Here is a 22,765-nt window from a genome sequence, read left to right on the forward strand (position 1 = left end):
AAAAGAATTTCCTTCAGGTCCTGCGACGATATGATGAGCTTTCTACCTTTAATGAGCCTCCCAACCTACCTCGGTTGTCCATTTGCTCCAGTGGAGAAGATTTTATAAAGTCAAAGCTATTTTGTCCATATTTAGGTACTCTGCTATTCTTTGGTGCTACTCCAGGATGTGAGTTTGACTTGCTTAATATCTCCTTCCTTTTTTGCATCTACAAACATCTTAACGTTTTGAATTTAGAGGGCATTAACCTAAGGCTGAAGGAGCTTCCAACTGAAGTCGAATCACTTCTTGGTTTGAGGTACTTAGCCCTTACAGCTCGGCACATGAAATTCATTCCACCATCTGTAGCCAAGCTCTCACATTTGGAAACCTTTTGTCTATATTCCACCTCGGTTGTTTCATTGCCAGATAGCATCTGGAACATGAAGAAGTTGAGGCATGCCTGTTTGAGGGGTGGCGTTGTTATTGGTCTTTCTTCCAACGACAACGGTGTTGAAAACCTCTCCACTTTATCCAATTTAGACACACTCTCTTGTTTGTATCTTTATGAAGAGGGAGAGAACTTATTGAGAAGGATTCCCAACGTTCGCCGACTTAAAATTTCCGATCGTCAGACTGGAAATGGAGTGTTGAACATGAGGCGACTAGAATGCCTAGAATCACTCACCTGGCGGGGCAATTACTCCTCAGATTCACGGGAACATGTTGAGCTTTCCTTTCCCAAGAATTTGAAGAAGTTGAGTCTTGAAGCTCTGGGTCTTCCCTGTGGTAAAATGTCATTGATTGAACAACTATCCAACCTTGAAGTCCTCAAGTTAAGATGGCTGTCAATGGACGGCCAAAGATGGGAGCTGATGGAAGGAGGATTCCCTAAACTCAGGGTCTTGACTTTGGAATATGTAAAAGTTGCGGAGTGGATAGAGGCAGACCCTAACAGTGATGGTTATTACTTCCCGTGTCTTCAGCAATTAAAACTGGACGGAATTTCTAAATTGAAAATGATGCCTGCTTGTTTAGGGTTTATTCCAACTCTTGAAACAATTCAGTTGAAGGTTTGTGGAGATGGTGTCAAATCTTTAGTACGGGAAATTGAAGAAGCACAGAAAGATTTTGGAAATGAGAATCTGAAGATCATTATGTAAAATATTGAAGGGCATCAGCTGGTGCAATATCTGGTAATTTTTTTTGTCATTACCATTAATTGCTTGTAGAAATAATCATGCTTTTTTCAGTTAATTTATATTTACCTTTTGGTAGCTTATTTGGACTTCAATTGCCTGTAATGCATGCACGAGCACATTGAAATTGATGACAAACAACTAATTATTGCTCTGTTTTTTTCTTGATGATATCATCAGGGAGTGCTGCGGCGGTTTTCCTCTTCAAATTGTAATTGATCATCTGCGTGGTCTGACTTTCTTTGGTGCTTTTGTGGAAGATTAAGGTAAAAATTGGAAAGGATCGATGGCTCTTTTCTTGTCAAGATATGGTGGAAACAATCAACGAGATTATTCAGATATTTTGCCGTTGGCCTATTTTGTGTAATTTCGTTTTGCTGAATTTAATGATGGTTTTGTGCTCTTTGTTTTCAAACATGTGTCAATTTGCCATCAAGGAACTTTGTTATCTTTTTTTTTTTTTTTTTTTTCTATTTGAGGTTCAAACTCCATCATTTTGATAGAATTGATTGACAATTTATGTTTGAGCTCATGATTCTTGGAAGAATATGATAGCCCAATTTGGAAACCTCTATGATCATCTCTTTTTTACTCACAACAGGTTTACGGTAAAAATTGCAATGGGGATTGCAAAAGGCATTACGTGGCTTGCTCCATATTCTTGGGTTTGGATTTAGGATATCTGACAGGTGCCGAACCTGTGCAATAATAATTACTAAAAAGTCCTAATTACCACCTCAATTAAATAATTATAGAACAAATCCAAGTACTGGAGCAGGGACCCTAGGTGTGCAATGGGTTACTTGATTCACCCTGTTCCCGAAGAGTTTGCTTGATCCGATATACCGGATTTGTCTATAAAAATACTAATTTTGCGTACAATGGCAAGTAGGGTCGATTCCACAGGGAGCAGGTAGGAAATTGTTTCTTTCCAAATCAGTAGAACAAAATTGGGGGATTTTCAATGGGAGAGAAATAGATAAAATAAAAGTAGAATAAAAATAAAGCGAACTAAATTCAAAACCAACTCACAAAGCACAATTCCCTAAAAATAGCAATTAATAAGATTCCACCCAAAGGATCAACTGCTCAGGCACGGTCCAATTAAATGATCATCGATGCAAAGATATTTCACCCATTCATCACTAGACTGGTTATAGTTATCAATAAGCTCTGACAACCAGTTCTTCCTTACCTATTCGACAGTCAAGGTACGACCATTGACTGCTTCCCTAACCAGATAACAACCCTAGGTACGACCATAGGAATTTAATTACCCAATTGCATTAAAGCTAGAAGAACCCAACCCTAACCAATAAACACGCTAAGAGGGTTTATTTAAATTAGATCTTGCGTTTCCCCAACATAAAACCAATTATGGTGGTTGCCACGAGGTGTCAATTAAATGAACAATTACGGATTCTATTTAATTAACATGGCAGTAGGCTATTAAATTAAATCCAATATCCGGCCGTTGATATTCAATTAATCAAATACCCATGAACAATTAATTCAGAAAATGCACGAATAGCAATAAATTGGGGGAAATAATAAAGATTCGATTAGATCTCACAGATATTATGGACCGCGCCCTTGCGTCACGCTTTGGGTAGAGGAGGAAATTAGCCGCTCCTCATCGTGTCAATCCCGCGTAAATTAATTGAATACATTCAATTGATTGCCGAAGAATTGGAAAAGCGCAAGAGTAATCTGGCGGAATTTTGAAGAGTCAAAAGCAAAAAGTAAAAAGGGTCTCCGTTCTATGGAGCCCAGATGCAATCCGCGAGAATCTCTAATGTCTGGCCGCTAGCCGCTAGTCGCTAGCCGCAGGCGGAACAAAAGTCAAAAGAAAAGAACAGGAGCAAGCGCCTGACAAGGAGCAGAAGAGGAAAATTAAAGCTAAGCCTAAAAGTTGATGTTTTTTCTTGCTTTGTCCTTTTTCTCTTTATAGCCGCCGCAATTCCAAGGAGTCCAAAAGCCAAGAAACGTCTGGTGCAAATCAATCTGCAAAAGTCATTTCCCCCTTTGAGTTTTGATCCCATGCGCCTGGTCCACATGGACCACGGTCCGTCTTTCGGTTTCGTCCACCTTCCAAGGCGTGGTCACGGTCTGAAATGAAAAGTCTTCTGGAAATTTTTCCCCGCGATATCATTTTAATGCTAACCACCTACAATTCACACAAATGTCAAATATGAGTGAAATCCCCTTTCTTAGCACCATGAATGGCCAAAATTAGGACAAGATGACAATGCAAAACGTGCCAAATAACGGCTCTATCAAATCCCCCCACACCTAAACAATGCTTGCCCTCAAGCATTTCGGAGCTCAGAAATACAACCAAGAGAGCAGAGGTTATGCAGTTGTCTATACTAACACAAGCATCTAGGGTCCCTGACAATATCACAAAAGGTAGAACACACCGGACATGTTGTAATTCGAAGAATATATATGAATACTAGGAACGCTCAATTCAACATCACGGAATGCCATTACCATAGGCTTGCACATTTATCACATCTCCACCACTTAAAAGTGAATCGAACACATAAATCAAAGGGACTTTAATAGGGTTGTAATGGGGCTCAGGTGAAAGGCAGGTTAAGAAGGTATGGATAGGGGGTAAAGTGTCAAGAGAATGTCCGAAACTCCCCAGTAACCACAGTGCTTTATCGACGGAGTTTAACTAATAAGGCAGTTTCCATCTGCTGTACACCCCGTACAAGTGCCCAAAATATTTTTTTTTTTTTTTTTTTTTTGGAAACTGCTTGCAAGGCGTGGGCACGCCTTGTAGCCCATAGTCCTCTGGTCACGAGGTCTCTTCAAGGTTTTTTTTTTTTTTTTTTTGAAGAGAAAGTCCTGTAAGGCGTGGGCACGCCCTGTAAGCCATAGTCCACTGGTCAGTGGCCCTCTTCCAATTTCTCATTCTTTCTACAAGGCTAACATCATATGGCACCTAATCTAAAACCACTTGCAACCCCCCAAATTTGTTTGTTTTCGCACAAATGATGGAATTCAGGCATCCCTTGACAACACAGGGGTAAACAAAAAAGTTTAAAGAGGTCTTGGGTTAACAAATATGGGTAACAACCAGAAACGAGGGACAAAAGCTCAAATTGGTTTACTATTGGGAGATAAGATGAGGGATTGATTTTTTTAGATAGCTAAAGAGGGTTAAATCCTAAATGCCCTTATCATTTCAAATGCATCTAATTCAACAAAAATGTGGCCTTGACATGTATAAACTAGCAAATTCTAGAATGCCAATACCATGTGTGATACCCACTCAATCAAACAAAAATAGAGCAAACAAGAATAATGTGCTCATATAAGGCTCAAAAGCTCCCAAAAGTTTCAAAAATGGGTCTAATCCAGTATATCTAACATTCAACGACACTGCCAAAGGAAACAAAATGCATAGCTAGTATATTTACCCACATACCCATGCATCTTGATTGTGTTATTTATCACAGCAACATGCTCAAGCATTAACAAGCAAAAATAACCAAAAAGACGACTAAGTACAATGTTTTTCATTTTTTTTTCATTTTTTTTTTGTTTTTGTTTTTTTTTTTCGAGTAACAAAGAAAAAAGAAATAATGGAAGCCACTAATCCCCCCACACCTAAAACTTACATTGTCCTCAATGTAGAAAAGACAAATGAAGTATTAGGGAAAAAGAGAAGAAACTTCCCTGACCACCGGGGAGAGAAAGTGAGACACTAAGGCTGAGGAGGTGAGACGGCCGCGTGCACAAGGTGGTGTGGTGGCGGCGGACGCAACATCAACAGGAGGGAGAAGACTGAAGTTTCTTTTTCGGAAGGATTGGAAGGCGTGGGCACGCCTTAGAAGTTATAGTCGTCTGACCGTCAATTCCAAAACTCCATTCCTTAGGTGTGATGACCTAGCGTGGGCATGTCTAGCTGCCAACTTCCTGTCACAAAATAACAACCCACTAAATGACACTAACACTTAACAAAAACTTCAAAAATATAAGAAAACTAAAACAAAAGAAGCCTTGGGTTGCCTCCCAAGCAGCGCCTTTCTTTAATGTCTTTGGCTAGACATAGCACCACTCTTTAGTCTGGATGTAATTGAATTTTCCTTGTAATTGGTGGCCCTCCTCCAGGATCCACATGGCCATTGAGTGCAACTTTTTTCCTGAATTTTCTCTCCATTTTTACCTCATGAATTGCTTTCATCCTATAGGACTTGTTCGCTGCAACCTTGGATTTACCCCTATAAGCAAACTTAGGAAATTCTTGCACAGAGGAATTAGTGGTATACATAGCAAACACAGAATGAGAGTTAACAGGATGTTTCATTGTATCAAAAATATTAAAATGGACTATTTCTCCATCAAATTCCATCGTGAGAGTACCCTTACTAACATCAATTTTAGTTTGGGCAGTACTCAAAAATGGTCTTCCTAATATAATGGGTGATGGATTTGGGGCACTTCTATCATCCATGTAAAGTACATAAAAATCAGCAGGAAAAATTAATCCATCTACTTGCACTAAAACATCCTCAACTATCCCATCCGGATAAGCACATGTACGATCAGCCAATTGAATTATTATCCCCGTTTCTTTTAAAGGTCCTAAATTTAGGGAATCATAGATTGACTTAGGCATCACATTAATAGAAACTCCTAAATCTATCATGGCATTTTTGATACTAGAATGACCAATCTTACAGGGGATAGCAAACATACCTGGATCTCCGCATTTGGGTGGGAGTTTCCTTTGAAGTACAGCTGATACATTCTCTCCTACCATCACTCTTTCATCACCCCTTAGCTTTCTTTTGTTAACGCACAAGTCTTTCAAGAACTTTGCGTACTTGGGTACCTGCTTGATCGCGTCCAATAGGGGGATGTTTACTTGAACTTTGCGGAACACATCCAGGATTTCTTTTTCCTTTTCTGCCCTCTTTGTCTTTTCCAACCTGCAAGGAAAAGGAGCTATATTAGATTTAATAGGGATCGAAGGAATAGATGTTACCTTAGGCTCTTCGCGAATGCGCCCTTCCTCTTCAATCTCCTTTTCTATCTCCTCCTCACTTTTGCTTTTCGAATTTACCACTTTAGGTCCATCCACCTCTTTGCCACTCCTTAATGTCATGGCACTTACATTCCTGGAATTTGCCTCGGGTTGTGATGGCAATTTCCCATAGACGTGGGACTCCAGGCGGGTAATGGCAGTTGCCATTTGACTCATTCGAATCTCCATGTCCTTCATGCCTGCTTTGGTGTCCTGTTGAAACTGAGTGGTGCTCATGGTTAAAGCTCTAGTTTCTTGCTGGAGTTGAGCCATATTTGTGGTCAATGACCTGGTCTCCTGCTGGAACTGTCTAGTCTCTTGCTGGATCTGGGCGGTAGTCGTAGCCAGACTCTTGACAATATCCTCCAAGGAACTCCCTGTGTTGGAGGATGATGGTTGTGATTTCGGTTGCCATGGTTGCTGAAATCCTGGTGGACGATTCGGAAATGAATTTTGTTGCTTGTTCCCATAGCTGAAATTGGGATGGTCTCTCCAATCCGGATTGTACGTGTTGGAGTATGGATCATACTGCCTACGAGGCGCGGGCACGCCTCCAGCCATGTTCACCTGCTCCGCCCCGTCCTCTTGCAAAATGGGGCACGAGTCTGTGCAATGGTCCATGCTAGTGCAGATTCCACATACTTTCGCTCGCGGCGTGTCTCTCATGGCTAATTGCCTAACAACCGATGTCAATTCTGACATTTGCTGCTGTAGGGATGAAATCTCTACCTCGTTGACTTTACGGGGAGGGTTGCTCTCACGGAAACCAAATTGCTGGGAGTTCTCTGCCATGGCTTCGATGAGCTCCCACGCTTCCCTCGGTGTCTTGTTTGCCAGTGCTCCCCCACTTGCAGCGTCAATGATACTTCTATCGGTTGATTGGAACCCTTCGTAGAAGTATTGGATTAACAATTGTTCACTAATTTGATGCTGCGGGCATCTAGTGCACAACTTGTTAAACCTGTCCCAGTATTCATACAAGGACTCCCCGGGATATTGTTTAATACCGCAGATTTCCTTCCTCAAACTCGCAGCCCGGGATGCAGGGAAGAATTTTTCTAAGAATTTCTTTTTCAGCTGCGCCCATGTGGTAATACTACCTGCTGGTAGGTAGTACAGCCAATCTTTAGCTGCATCTTTGAGAGAAAACGGGAAGGCTCCCAGTCTAATTTGCTCTTCAGTGATCCCAGGAGGTTTCATACTAGAGCAAACTACCTCGAACTCCTTGACGTGCTTGTGGGGTTCTTCACCAGAGAGACCATGGAAAGAAGGTAGGAGGTGAATCAACCCCGACTTCAATTCAAAAGCAGTATTCTCAGCCAAAGTGGGGAATGTGATGCATAAGGGCTGGTGAGTCAGCTCCGGGGCAGCCAGCTCCCTCAATGTTTGGTTGTTGGCCATGCTTACTTCGTCTTCCGCTGACTCGTTTGCAGCAAATAAGTGCCCTTGTTTTCGTCTCTTGGTCTCTTGCCTCCGCTTACGCGCTGCCTTCTCAACTTCCGCATCGTATATCAATTCACCTGTGCGAGAAGAACGGGGCATAAACTAGCAAAAGTATCAAGAAGAATAAAATAAAATAAAATAAAAACTGAATTTGAAAAGAAACAAATAATCCAAACGCCAACTCCCCGGCAACGGCGCCAAAAATTGACAGGTGCCGAACCTGTGCAATAATAATTACTAAAAAGTCCTAATTACCACCTCAATTAAATAATTATAGAACAAATCCAAGTACTGGAGCAGGGACCCTAGGTGTGCAATGGGTTACTTGATTCACCCTATTCTCGAAGAGTTTGCTTGATCCGATATACCGGATTTGTCTATAAAAATACTAATTTTGCGTACAATGGCAAGTAGGGTCGATTCCACAGGGAGCAGGTAGGAAATTGTTTCTTTCCAAATCAGTAGAACAAAATTGGGGGATTTTCAATGGGAGAGAAATAGATAAAATAAAAGTAGAATAAAAATAAAGCGAACTAAATTCAAAACCAACTCACAAAGCACAATTCCCTAAAAATAGCAATTAATAAGATTCCACCCAAAGGATCAACTGCTCAGGCACGGTCCAATTAAATGATCATCGATGCAAAGATATTTCACCCATTCATCACTAGACTGGTTATAGTTATCAATAAGCTCTGACAACCAGTTCTTCCTTACCTATTCGACAGTCAAGGTACGACCATTGACTGCTTCCCTAACCAGATAACAACCCTAGGTACGACCATAGGAATTTAATTACCCAATTGCATTAAAGCTAGAAGAACCCAACCCTAACCAATAAACACGCTAAGAGGGTTTATTTAAATTAGATCTTGCGTTTCCCCAACATAAAACCAATTATGGTGGTTGCCACGAGGTGTCAATTAAATGAACAATTACGGATTCTATTTAATTAACATGGCAGTAGGCTATTAAATTAAATCCAATATCCGGCCGTTGATATTCAATTAATCAAATACCCATGAACAATTAATTCAGAAAATGCACGAATAGCAATAAATTGGGGAAAATAATAAAGATTCGATTAGATCTCACAGATATTATGGACCGCGCCCTTGCGTCACGCTTTGGGTAGAGGAGGAAATTAGCCGCTCCTCATCGTGTCAATCCCGCGTAAATTAATTGAATACATTCAATTGATTGCCGAAGAATTGGAAAAGCGCAAGAGTAATCTGGCGGAATTTTGAAGAGTCAAAAGCAAAAAGTAAAAAGGGTCTCCGTTCTATGGAGCCCAGATGCAATCCGCGAGAATCTCTAATGTCTGGCCGCTAGCCGCTAGTCGCTAGCCGCAGGCGGAACAAAAGTCAAAAGAAAAGAACAGGAGCAAGCGCCTGACAAGGAGCAGAAGAGGAAAATTAAAGCTAAGCCTAAAAGTTGATGTTTTTTCTTGCTTTGTCCTTTTTCTCTTTATAGCCGCCGCAATTCCAAGGAGTCCAAAAGCCAAGAAACGTCTGGTGCAAATCAATCTGCAAAAGCCATTTCCCCCTTTGAGTTTTGATCCCATGCGCCTGGTCCACATGGACCACGGTCCGTCTTTCGGTTTCGTCCACCTTCCAAGGCGTGGTCACGCTCTGAAATGAAAAGTCTTCTGGAAATTTTTCCCCGCGATATCATTTTAATGCTAACCACCTACAATTCACACAAATGTCAAATATGAGTGAAATCCCCTTTCTTAGCACCATGAATGGCCAAAATTAGGACAAGATGACAATGCAAAACGTGCCAAATAACGGCTCTATCAATATCCAACTTCGAGATTTGCTAAATTTTCAGAATCATATTTTACTTCTTCAAGCTGGAGAATTTTTGCTAAGAATGAAGTATGGGACTTTAAGTTCCTTTAAGAAGGATGTCTGCAACTTCAAAATGTTCTGATTATAATTTCATATTCCTCTTTGTTTAGTAAGACCCTTCGCCAGTCACTTCCTTTGAAATTGTAACTTTTCTGTTAATGTTGCCATCATATACCAATTGTTTTTGCAGTGGAGATTCTTTAGCAGATTAGGTCCCATGGTTATGGCAGTGCATCAAAGAGCGAGTACCTGCTTCAAAAGATGCTCATTTTCTGGTAAACGTCTCTTTGACGAAAACATATAATGATTCACTCATTGTTGTTGAGCCAAGTGACAATGAAGTCGATACCTGTTAAGGTCTTGTTTTTTCGATTGCTTTAGATTTTATAAAATTTGATTATAGAAATTGATTATAAAGAATAATTAGTATCAGTAAAAACTACTATTTGGGTATTATAGATTTTAGCTACCAAATCTATAAGCAATAAAAAACGTCACAAAAACTAATTTTTCAACATCATAATCTATAATCTGTTGCAATAATGAATCAAGAACAACCCCAAGACTTTTATGAATGGAGAAAATAACGTTAGCAGGAAGGTACTGAACTCTGATTCTTACAAAGCGGAATTATTTGTCAATCGGGTTAGCCTTGTCAACGATGGGAGTGACGGTACAAAGCAGACACAAGGCTTATATTCTTGTTGCTCCAGATGATCGAAATTTTAAGATGTGTAAAATGGTTTCAATTTATTTGCCTTAAACGGTCTGTTCATTTCTCTATTTTTTCATTTATTGGCGGATATTATATTTATCAAGGGGTTGCTGTTCTCTTTTTTTTTTCTCTCAATTGAAGTTTGGAGTCATTAATTGGCAGCGTTGCTGTTCAGAAACGTCATCTACAAAGGGAAGAAAACTTTGGGAGACTTTACCAAGTCTTTGCTGATTGAGGGATCAGTCACCTTTTCTCCAGTCTTTCCCCAAATTCCCATACAATTTCCATAAAGACTTACCAAAAGTCTTCGATCTTTACTGTCCAATAATGGTACTATTCGAGACTTTTTCTATTTCTGCTTAATTTCCTCGTCATTCCAGCTTCACAGATTGGAAACAAAAAAATTCCAAGAAGAATTCCACTGAATCTCAGCGTCATTCCTCTTGATTCTTTGTTTATATTTTGAAGTACCTGGAACCCTCTTCAGCTACATCAAACCCCATTGATCTGACTTCCTGAAAACAATTCCCCCAAGGGCATAAACTTTTCAACAGTCAGCCATGCCTTCAAACATCCAAATACCATCAACTAAAGCAATCATCTCTGCTGCTGCCTCTGTAACTGCCACAGCCATGCTTATTAGGTCCTTCGCCAATGATATCATCCCCCAGGAGTTCAGACACTTCTTCTTCACCAAAGTTCACCAGCTTTTCACAGCATTCTCCAATGAAGTCATCTTAGCCATCGATGAATTCGATGGCCTCGGCCAAAATCAACTCTTCAAGGCTGTAGAAGTTTACTTGGGATCCATTCTAAGTCCGTCCACCAAAAGGCTTCGAGCCACGTTGCCTCAAAAAGAAAAGAAAATCAACGTTTGCATGGAAAGCAATGAAGAACTCACCCAACGATTTAACGGCATCCAGCTAAAATGGAGGATGGTTCGTGAGCAGATTCAACCGAGATACGTTACGATGCCTGGTGACTACAATTCAACTATGATATCTGAACACCGGTATTATGAATTAATCTTTCACAAGAAGCATAAGGAAATGGTTATTGGTGAGTACTTGCCTTATGTTTTGGAAAGATCCAAGGCTGTTGAAGTTGAAAAGAAGACACTGAAATTGTTTATGTTGGGAAATGATCGGATGATGGGACATAGGGGTAATCCGTGGCAATCAGTTAATCTTGACCATCCAGCCACATTTGACACGTTGGCGATGGATACAGATGATAAAAAGATGGTTATCAATGATCTTGAGAACTTTGTCCGAAGGAAAGAGCTTTATAGGAAAGTTGGGAAGGCATGGAAAAGAGGGTATTTGCTGTTTGGGCCACCAGGAACAGGGAAATCAAGTTTGATTGCAGCCATCGCCAATTATTTAAAATTTGATATCTATGACTTGGAGCTCACTGATATCAGGACCAACTCTGATCTGAGAAGGTATCTGATTTCAACAGCTAATCAGTCGATACTCGTCGTGGAGGACATTGATTGCTCGATTGAGCTCACGAACAACCGGCCAAAAGCATCAAGGGCACCTATGCACCCTCACCAATATGGTCAAGAAAACAGGGTAAGTTTCCAACGTGACTTGTGCTGCTTTGGAGTAACATAGCATTAAATCTTGCAGTGTGCTTTATTACGAGGGTATACATATTGTTTCAGTTTTGCCCATTGCATGACTCTCTCCTTTGCGTGAGCTGAAATTGCTTGATGAACTCTTGACACATAGACAAACTAGAGTGCTTTGCAAATACCATATACCAGAAGACTTTATCAAGCATATATGTTATCATACAAGTTGGCAGAAAGTGATAATCACGGTTTAAGGCGATTACATTGAATGTCTAAACAAGTTCCATCTACAACGGTATGTCTTAGACTCCTAGCCAGGTACCCAAATGCCAGTTGCCATTTCTCGTTAGTTAAGTACCAAGGGCTGGAGATTCACAGAATTCCTTGTCGGTCTCTTGGGCTCTGACCTAGATACTTGCATATATTTATTACTTTTTTTTTCAGCGACGATATAATTTGTATTGATGGGCAAAAGATGTACACTTATATGAGCAAAGGCTCAAGTGATGCTATACAAAAGTGCAAAGTACACTGAGGATTAATCCATTCCTCATCTTGAAAGATGTCTAAAGCATAATCATTAATCAATTTACATCTATGATCTATAATCCTATCCAAACAAAAGGAGCATTTCTGGAATAAGGACCTCAGATTGTTGATATCATCGATTAATGTTGCCATTCTGATGTCCCTGGTTTTCCTTGATGTTATCTCCTTCAGCACTTGGATGATGGGGATACGTACTTTAATTTCCTGCCACTGCTGTTTTTTGGCCTTGATGATGGCCAGCTTAACAGCTTTAGCAGTAACCTGTAGTTGACTTCCTGAGGTTCTATCATTAAGTGCCCAAGCTATTACCACCTGTTTTTTGCTGTTAGTTGCAATGATCCCCATCCCAACTCTGCTTGAATCTTTCTGCACTTGAGTTGTTACTCGGATTTGAATATCTGCACTCCCCTCTTCTACTGCTACTGGCTCTTCCCTGGCTCCACTGATATCAGCGGAGCTCATTCTCTCATTCTTTCTTCTGACTGTTACCTGCTCCTGCCATTCCTGTTGTGCCTTTTGAACAGCTTTCATTGGATGTTGACAGGTGCCGAACCTATACAATAATAAATACCTACTCGAGAAAAATACAGATTTTGTATATAGCGGTGAGTAGGGTCGAATCCACAGGGATTGGGGATAATTCGTTTCTTCTAGAGTTCAAAGTATGGGGGGTTTTGGATTAAATGCTAACTAAATAAATTAACTGCAAAAAATAATTGATTAAGAGAAATAATTAAGGAAAACTCTAGCCAAGGGTACACTTCAGAAATGGTTCATGCACTGATCATCGAATCACAGATAATTCCAACATTTATTAATAGATTGGTTATAGTTATCTCGCACGCGCTAAACAACCAACCCTTCCTTAATTTATCGATAGTTAAGGTACGACCGTTAGCTATTTTTCTAACCCAAAAACAACCCTAGGTACGACCGTAGGATTTAATTTCTAGATTGCATTAATAATTAGAAAGGCCCAATCCTATCTAACAAACACGCTACGAGGGTTTGTTTAAACTAGATCGTATGCTCCCCTGACATAAACCCAATTACGCCAATTGCTACTGAGATAGAGATAACGAACAATTACGGATTCAATTACCCCTAACTAGCAAATAGCCTACGTGAATAATTAAATATTGCGCATCTATTCAATCATACACGATAGTTATAACAACAATTTAAAGCAGAAAACATACAAATACCAATAAATGAAGAAAACAATTAAAATAAATTAGATCTCACAGTTATTGTTGAACCAAATCTTCAGTTGTCCCCTTGACTAGAATTAGGAGGTTAGTTCTCCATTAATGGAGAACAACCATGCGAAAGAGCTAAGAAAAGAAAATTAAAACTATGCTAAAAGTCTAAACTAAAACTATTGATTCATAAACCTCTCGTACGTTTCTCCCTTTTTAAATCCAAAAGGAAGTCTAATGCTATCTCTAGTGGTCCCCACACCAAATTCAAAGTCTTGTACGTTTCTTTTCCTAGAGTCCAAATGACTCATGCTTCTTATCCGTGGTCCCCGCACATGTGGACAAAGCCTCCAAAGTACTTGTTGTTCCAAGTCTCTCTACGTTGCTTTCTTTGAAAAGCCCAAATGACTAAATGCCTTGCACTAGCTTGTGGTCCCCACCAATTCAAGGACCTAAAGGTTGAAGCCCTTAGAAGTCTGCATTTTTCCATACAAGTCCCTCCTTTTTGGTAATTTTCTGCTTCACTCCTGAAATTGAATCCAAATACCAAATATGAGTAAATATCAGTAATTAACACCATATTTGTTAGGGATAGAAGAGGAAATCAATAATAAATTTACTAACAAATTATACCCTATCAATTCCCCCCACACCTAAATCATGCTTGCCCTCAAGCATGGGGAAAGTATACAGACACCAAAATTTGATAATGGTCATTGCTCTATCTACCAAATTACCAAAATATTCAAGAGAGAACCATATATAGGGCATTAGTAATTAAAATCCAAGAAGCATCCCCCCAATTAGCTTCCCAACCACCAACTTTTCCAATTTAAAGCAAACTAATCTAAGAAAAAGGAATGGTTGCTCACATTTATCAGTAAATGGTCCAACTATTAACCAAAATCTCGACACTAAGATCACAAACCGGCAAGCTGACTTATTCACATACTAACACAATCTTTACTTCACTTTTTTTTTTTTTTTTTTTACCAATAACAAAAGACTTAGTCTATAGCCCTTAGAGCTTTTTGACGCGAACTCCAACATTTGATAGATGGAGGAGCCCGGTTACTCAGCTCTAATTGCTACGGGACCACGCAATCATAGCAACTACTACCTTTTGACGCGAAAATCAACACTTTAGGTGAAGATTCCCGACTACTCAGTAGTAATCACTAGCGGAGTGCAGTCAACTCTTATTTATAACCATATAGCACAATAACTAAAAATAACAGCAGCCAGCCTCAAATTTCCAAACATGGAGAACTAAAATTAATAATTGGACCAATTCGCAAGAAAAATGCCAACAATCATTCCCTATGCCTAGAAAAGTTAACTAAAAATTAGAAAAGTCAAGCAATTATTGATATTCACCAAAGAGATGTTCCTGAACTCAACCACATCAACTCGATACCTTTTATTAATAAACTTGGCAATAGCAGAATTAGAGACAACAATCCAGCATCAAACTTGGTATTCATATGAAGACTGACCACTAGAAAAAAAGAAAAGAAAAGAAAATAAACGAAAGATGGACAAAAATAAAAAAAAATAAAGAAAAACAAAAAAAACTCTAGAAACTAAAAACAAAATTACTAGCACCACAATGATACCCCCCGCACCTAATTCACACATTGCCCTCAATGTGATAATGTAAAAGTAGAAGGAAGGAGAGGGGCAACGGTACTTCCCTGAAGTCATCAAAACAGGGGCAGTTCAGGTGGAAATTGTGGATCAAGACTTGCATGGTGACGTCAATGTGGGTCATCCGAGTCTCTAGTCTCTCAACTCGCATCTGGAGCTGGTGCCATTCGTGGCTTCACCATGAACTCTAAATATCACTCTAAGCAACAAGAGACTACCATTGCCAACAAATAATGGAAGCCGAAAATTCAAAGCAATAACAATTTTTAAAGCCATCCCAATGAGCAAAATGCACAAGTCAATCTCCCATAGATTAAACCAGACCCCAACACTTATAGCAAATGCAATCAATAAGTACTCATGGACCCCATGTAGTCAAATTCAGAATTAAGGCCGTCCAAAGTGCAACAACTGCTCCAAAGACCCCAAGCAAGTCGATAAGACACAACCAATAAGCAATAAACAAAGGAGGAGCACAGTAGCCGTCCAAAAACAAGCAATCAGTAACGAGAACCGCTTAGAACATGCAACCAATATCAATAAGCAAAAAGAAGCGTCACGGGCGCCCCCTAATATAACTAGCAATTGCAGCAATGTACCCACAATTTGACACCAATGAAATGAATTAGACACAATTGGACCCAAAACCGGAACCACTGTCTCGAACTAGACAGTCAATTACCCAATACAATTTACCAAGTTAGCAATTTAGCCAAGCAATTGGCAATATCAGCAACCACAGGTCAAAATGCGACCAACAACTGAAGTACAAGGTTATTAGCTCGCAAACAGACAGGCGACCACATAAAATCAATGAATGTAAACAAAACACCCCAACCAGTACCACTGGTATACACACAGGGAAGGTCAGACGGCCAACAATTCAACAAATATCAGAAAATATCCCCATATATGGTAGCAATTAGACCCAAATCTGTCCAAAATGAACCCCAGAAACTGCCGAATCATCACATTCTTTAATCCATCAGGAAGCCCATACACAGAGTTCAGTGAGTTAAACTAATTGGGGGAGAAATGGCAATACCTCCACCTGTCAGACTTGACAGGTGGTGATGGGCGGCGGTCAGCAACGACGGACGGTTGCGTGTCACTAGCGGCGGCGCGGCTATGGCGAGCTGAGGCGGTGGCGCTCACGCAGGTGAAGGGCTGGTGGTCCGCGGCGTGCTCTGGTCGTGGGCGAAGCTGGAGGAGAGCCGGTGCTGGAGTAGACTGTGGGTGAGGTACGGTGGAGCTCGCGGCGGTGCTGCTGGAGGGCGCCAATGGCGGCGGACGGCGAGGCGAGTGGCTCGCGATGGGCAGCGGCATGCGATGGGGAGTTGATGCGGAGTGGGTGGCGGCGGATGGAGGGCAGCCGAAAGAAGAAATAAAAGAAAAGGGAAACAGCGCAGCAGGGAAGAAAGGAAGAAAGAAAGAAGAAGAAAGAAAGAAAGAAAGAAGAAGGAAAAAAAATAGAAAAAAAATTTTTTTTTTTTTTTGCACACTCAAATTTCAAAATCCGAATTGTGAGAATCAAAACTGCAAGTGTAAAACGGAAAATGTTTTTATTTTGAATTTTTGAAAATTTTTTTTTTTTAAGTCAAGGAACTTCTGGCTAAGGCGTGGGCACGCTCAACTGCTATAGAGTCCGCAGATCCTGAACGAGAATTTCTTTCCCTCAGGTGTGACCACCTGGCGTGGGCGCGTCTAACTGCTATAGAGTCCGCAGATCCTGAACGAGAATTTCCTTCCCTCAGGCGTGACCACCTGGCATGGGTACGTCTAACTACTAATTTCCTGCCACCAAACATCAAACTATTAATTGACACCAACACCTAACTAAAACTTCAAAAATGCATGAAAACTGAAACAAATAGTCTTGGGTTGCCTCTCAAGTAGCGCCTTTCTTTAATGTCTTTGGCTAGACATTGTCCTGTTTATTCATGGAGGATAAAATCGCGTAGCTCGTTTCAGTGCTTCATCTTCTATGTAATCCTGATAGCCCTCGTAAATAGAGTAATTTTTGAGCACACGAGCTACGGTCTTCTATGGACTAGTAGATGGCGCCAAACAAACAAGTGATGACCTTGAATCTGCACTCACTCCTCCATCACGAGCACTTACTGGTTTGAGATATTTCGCCATCGTGACCCTTAATTTGTTCCTGTCATGAAACTCAAAATTTTCTGGTATAATAAAATCAATCTCACTAACAGGAATTAAAGAATAAGAGTCAGGAAAATATTGATCAAGGAATGGAGGAGATGTCACCGCATTTGGAGATTGTTCACTGGATTCATTCACTTGAACCATTTGATGTTGGGGTCTCAATTCTTGCGCTTCAACTTTCTTTTCAACTGCATCTTTAGATTCTTCTTCTTGAGACCCTTGCAGTACCATGTCATTTGTCAGCATAATTGCACTCTCATCTTCCTCATGGTCGATAATAGTCGGTAAGGGCAATTTTTCATAAACTGGAGAAATCAATTTGCTCATTTTAGATGCCCATTCACACCTTCCTTCTTTCATCTCTTCACTCATCTTTTGTGTCTCCTGTTGAAGTTGATATACCTCCTGTTGAATTTGATATGTGTTAGTAGCTATTAATTCAACTATTTCTTCAAGAGACATACCTGACATGGATGACGGTTCTTGAGACTCTAGCTGTTGAAAATCTATTGGCCTTTGTTGATAATTAAAATTGGAATCATCCCACCATCCTTGCTCATACCCATTTGAATAAGGGTCATACCACATTTGAGACCAGGGTGAAAAATCTCCATAATTATTGAGTGGGACACTCAGATTATCTTGATATTCGGGGCACATACCGGTCGAATGATCCCTGGCATAACAAATTTTACAGGTTGCAGCAGCCATTCTTTCTCTTATAGAGTTTATTGCCTCTGCATATGCAAACTTAGCAAAAAAACTAGTCTCATCGCCTTCCCCGGAAACAAAATCCATTATATCACCAAAATACGGAGTGTTAGAAGCCATAAGCTATAAAAAAAATAAGAGAGAAATAAATTAAAAATGAAAACAAGGTGAACTCAAAAATAAACAAATTAATCTGACACCAGTCTCCGGCAACGGCGCCAAAAATTGACAGGTTCCGAACCTGTACAATAATAAATACCTACTCGAGAAAAATACAGATTTTGTATATAGCGGTGAGTAGGGTCGAATCCACAGGGACTGGGGATAATTCGTTTCTTCTAGAGTTCAAAGTATGGGGGGTTTTGGATTAAATGCTAACTAAATAAATTAACTGCAGAAAATAATTGATTAAGAGAAATAATTAAGGAAAACTCTAGCCAAGGGTACACTTCAGAAATGGTTCATGCACTGATCATCGAATCACAGATAATTCCAACATTTATTAATAGATTGGTTATAGTTGTCTCGCACGCGCTAAACAACCAACCCTTCCTTAATTTATCGATAGCTAAGGTACGACCGTTAGCTATTTCTCTAACCCAAAAACAACCCTAGGTACGACCGTAGGATTTAATTTCTAGATTGCATTAATAATTAGAAAGGCCCAATCCTAACTAACAAACATGCTACGAGGGTTTGTTTAAGTTAGATCGTATGCTCCCCTGACATAAACCCAATTACGCCAGTTGCTACTGAGATAGAGATAACAAACAATTACGGATTCAATTACCCCTAACTAGCAAATAGCCTACGTGAATAATTAAATATTGCGCATCTATTCAATCATACACGATAGCTATAACAACAATTTAAAGCAGAAAACATACAAATACCAATAAATGAAGAAAACAATTAAAATAAATTAGATCTCACAGTTATTGTTGAACCAAATCTTCAGTTGTCCCCTTGACTAGAATTAGGAGGTTAGTTCTCCATTAATGGAGAACAACCATGCGAAAGAGCTAAGAAAAGAAAACTAAAACTATGCTAAAAGCCTAAACTAAAACTATTGATTCATAAACCTCTCGTACGTTTCTCCCTTTTTAAAGCCAAAAGGAAGTCTAATGCTATCTCTAGTGGTCCCCACACCAAATTCAAAGTCTTGTACGTTTCTTTTCCTAGAGTCCAAATGACTCATGCTTCTTATCCGTGGTCCCCGCACATGTGGACAAAGCCTCCAAAGTACTTGTTGTTCCAAGTCTCTCTACGTTGCTTTCTTTGAAAAGCCCAAATGACTAAATGCCTTGCACTAGCTTGTGATCCCCACCAATTCAAGGACCTAAAGGTTGAAGCCCTTAGAAGTCTGCATTTTTCTATACAAGTCCCTCCTTTTTTGTAATTTTCTGCTTCACTCCTGAAATTGATTCCAAATACCAAATATGAGTAAATATCAGCAATTAACACCATATTTGTCAGGGATAGAAGGGGAAATCAATAATAAATTTACTAACAAATTATACCCTATCAGATGTCTTTGTTTGGCATTAAAATTCCAATCATTTCTATTTTTCCAGATTTGCCAGAGTATATTGGCTGTCAACTCTATATGGGCCATGCCATTTATCCTGCTTGTTGCTCCCATAACAGCATTCCACCAAGCTAAAAAGTTCCCTGTATGCTCTACTACTCCATCCCATTGTATTGATGACATTTTCCATACCTCTTGAGCTTTTCTGCAATGGAATCAATAGATTCCTCTTGCTCTCCGCATCCTTTGCAGATTGGATCACCAGTCTGAGTTCTTCAAGGTATTAGTCCATTGACTGGTAATGCTCCATTGATACACCTCCAAATAAAGTGTTTTAGCTTGCACTTGACGTCCAGCTTCCACAGTACCTTCCAGGTTTTCCTGCCAGATTTAGCTGAGCTGGTTTCTCCCTCAGCTCCTCTTCTCTCCTCTTGATCAGTTAACCCTTTGCACAGTTCCTTGTAGCCTGATTTGACAGTGTAGGTTCCATTTTCACTATGAATCCAGTAATTGCAGTCATCTCTCCCTGAGATGCATATATTTATTACAGCCATGGAGAAATTAGATTGTCAGCACTCAGCAAAATCTTTTCTAACTCACCATCTTTCCAGGTTACCTTGTCTGGATTGCTGAACTTCATTGATGGACTATGGTCGAGCTGTGGGGATGAGCGCATCATAGTGTTTACAACTAATCATAAAGATAAGCTAGATCCAGCTTTATTGCGCCCTGGTCGTATGGATGTGCACATTTACATGTCGTATTGCACCCCGTGCGGTTTCAAATTGCTTGCTTCCAATTACCTTGGAATCACAGATCATCCACTCTTCTTGGTTGTTGAGCAGCTGATGAAAGTCACAAAGGTGACTCCTGCAGAGGTAGGGGAGCAGTTATTGAAGAATGGTGAGCCTGAAACTGCACTAAAAGGCCTGATTGAGTTCCTTGAGGAAAAAAGGAAAAATGTCGAATTTGAAAATCATAAAAGTAATCAACAAGCACCTGAAGCTGCAGTTCCCCTTGAGCTTGAGGAAGAAGGTGGAAATGAGGGAGAGGCAAACGTAATCAGCCTTGAAGCAATCAAAGACCTGGTAAAGATGAATAAAGTGTCTTCTGATGAAGTTCAAGTGATCAAGAAGGATGAGGCTGATATTATTTTGAGAGGCTTGATTCAATTGCTTCTGGAGAAAAAGGAGACTCAAGTACTGAAAATAGACTCAGGATCTTCTGCTGAGAAACTCTCCCTGACCTGAATTTGAAGGGTAAGGTGGGCATAAATGCGGGAGCACCGGAGCAGAGGAGGATAACAAAATTCGCAGATCATGTCCCCTGGCGCGAAACCAAGCTCATCATGTCTCCTGGTGCTAAACTAGTACCTTTGTTTGGATTGCAGTTTTCTAAGAAAATATTTTCACGTTTTTCGCGGACACATTTTCGATTACTTTTTTGATACATACATCAAATTGCTATAATATATTTTTCAAGAAAAAACTCCAAAAAAAAAAAAAAAAAGAAATTCAAACATAACTATTTCATATATTACAACTCTTTCAAGAGCATTTGATACACTAAACTTCTAAGGTACTTGGTACGCTACAATTCTCATTATATAACAAGCCACATTATGATACATTTCAAATTCTCTAGAGGCAGAAAACTTTGATGTGATTTGTCTACCACATATGGGGCAAAGCACAGATTAAAGAAAATGAAGGAAGAACCAGTCTTGGTTCCTCGTATGATAAAATAATTTCATTATTAGTTCCCCATATTGCATCTTTACCATACATGATTCCTTAAGGTATAAATAATTTAACTTTAGTCCTTTACCTTTTAATTTTTTAAATTCGGTCTATGATCTTTATGAAATTTGCACTTCAAGTCCACTCTCCAGCATCCAAGATGCCTTTCAAGAGTATAATGTTAGAAATAAACAGGATCAAATATGTCAAAAAAAATTAAGAATTGAAGATCTAAATGAGAAGTATGCAATTCTAGAGGAAGAAAATATTATCTAAAGTCAAACATACTAGGCTATAGTCAGACTAACCAAGCATTCATAGGACTAAAAACTGCAATTTTTACTCGTGCTCTATCCATCAATGTGCTCTTTACCCTTTGCGCTTAGAATAAAGCTTAAGAGTTGATACATGATTTTTATATATTTCAACTCGTTTATTGACATAAAGCATTAACTTTCATCTTGTTTCATACTAGTAATTGTTGAGTACGTTAATTAACTCAATTGTAAGTATTTGAATGTAGATATTAAGAGAAAGTTGAAAACATATTTCGCTTTTAGAGAAAATAAGGAATTTACCTTGCTACATTAGCCTAGTGAACTCAAAAAAGATTTTACAACATATGACTACCATTTTTTGGTGTATAAAATGTACAAACGAATATTTCTAGTTTAAAGTCTTCGTTTAAATAGAATTAATATTCTTATGGAAGAAATAGCTAGAGAAGTTAGACATTCAAATTAGATAGAAGTATAATGTGAACAAACATATTGATTATAACATGTTTGTGTTGAAAATTGTGCCTTAAATTTAAGTGTTTTTCATCCATTTTTCCTAAGCTTCATTAATACATTCATTCCCTTTTAGATTCATTAGTAGATTCATGAATCTCTTGGAATTTACTAGTTCTTTCATATAACTTCTAAATTCATGTACTTGTAATAATGATGGTACGTGTATATTCTTGTGCCTTCACACAACTCACTTGGGCACTCTCCTTCCCACAATGTAGGAGTAGCGTAAGATAAATCTAGGTGCTTAACCTGAAAAAAAATATATGAAAACAAGAAAGAGTCTTGAAGGTGTCCTAAAGCATTTACAATGGATTGCACTCTTTAGAGTTAAAGAGTGCAATTCATATGCTATATCATCACTTTATTATCCCCTCTTTCATTATATTATCACTCACTGTAAATTACACTCTACATAGTATAATAGCATGGACCTATAATCAAATCAAGTATTTATCTTAATAGTTCTCAACACATATTTCATAAATAAATAAATCTATTTTTTGAAAAGTAATTTTATTTATTTTTGGAAAACAAATTTATTAACTTTTGTTGAAATTTTTGCATTCTAAAATTTTTTTTTTCTAAAAAAATAATATTATTAATTTTTGAAAACTAATAGTATA

General features: G+C 39.2%; 1 protein-coding gene, 1 long non-coding RNA gene and 1 other non-coding gene across 4 annotated transcripts; all 3 read left to right on the top strand.

The window, feature by feature from the left end:
- Positions 1 to 465: 465 nt before the first annotated feature.
- On the top strand, positions 466 to 1,856 carry LOC113700361 (uncharacterized). Of its 2 annotated transcripts, XR_003450631.2 has the most exons (3): positions 471 to 1,175; positions 1,359 to 1,444; positions 1,780 to 1,856. It is a non-coding gene; the product is annotated as an uncharacterized lncRNA (long non-coding RNA). The 2 variants fall into 2 exon arrangements; XR_011841864.1 differs by lacking the exon at positions 1,780 to 1,856 and having other exon boundaries at positions 466 to 1,175; positions 1,359 to 1,750.
- Positions 1,857 to 7,141: 5,285 nt separating this feature from the next.
- Positions 7,142 to 7,248, top strand: LOC140038191 (small nucleolar RNA R71). Its single transcript, XR_011841986.1, has one exon. It is a non-coding gene; the product is annotated as a small nucleolar RNA R71 (small nucleolar RNA).
- Positions 7,249 to 9,565: 2,317 nt separating this feature from the next.
- On the top strand, positions 9,566 to 20,859 carry LOC113700935 (AAA-ATPase At3g50940-like). Its single transcript, XM_027221363.2, has 3 exons — positions 9,566 to 9,790; positions 10,393 to 11,807; positions 20,221 to 20,859. The coding sequence occupies exons 2-3, from the start codon at positions 10,791 to 10,793 to the stop codon at positions 20,857 to 20,859; spliced, it is 1,656 nt and encodes a 551-aa protein (XP_027077164.1). The 5' UTR covers positions 9,566 to 9,790; positions 10,393 to 10,790.
- Positions 20,860 to 22,765: the final 1,906 nt, after the last annotated feature.

The sequence above is a fragment of the Coffea arabica genome, chromosome 3c, assembly GCF_036785885.1.
Source record: "Coffea arabica cultivar ET-39 chromosome 3c, Coffea Arabica ET-39 HiFi, whole genome shotgun sequence".
NCBI classification, from domain to species: domain Eukaryota; kingdom Viridiplantae; phylum Streptophyta; class Magnoliopsida; order Gentianales; family Rubiaceae; genus Coffea; species Coffea arabica.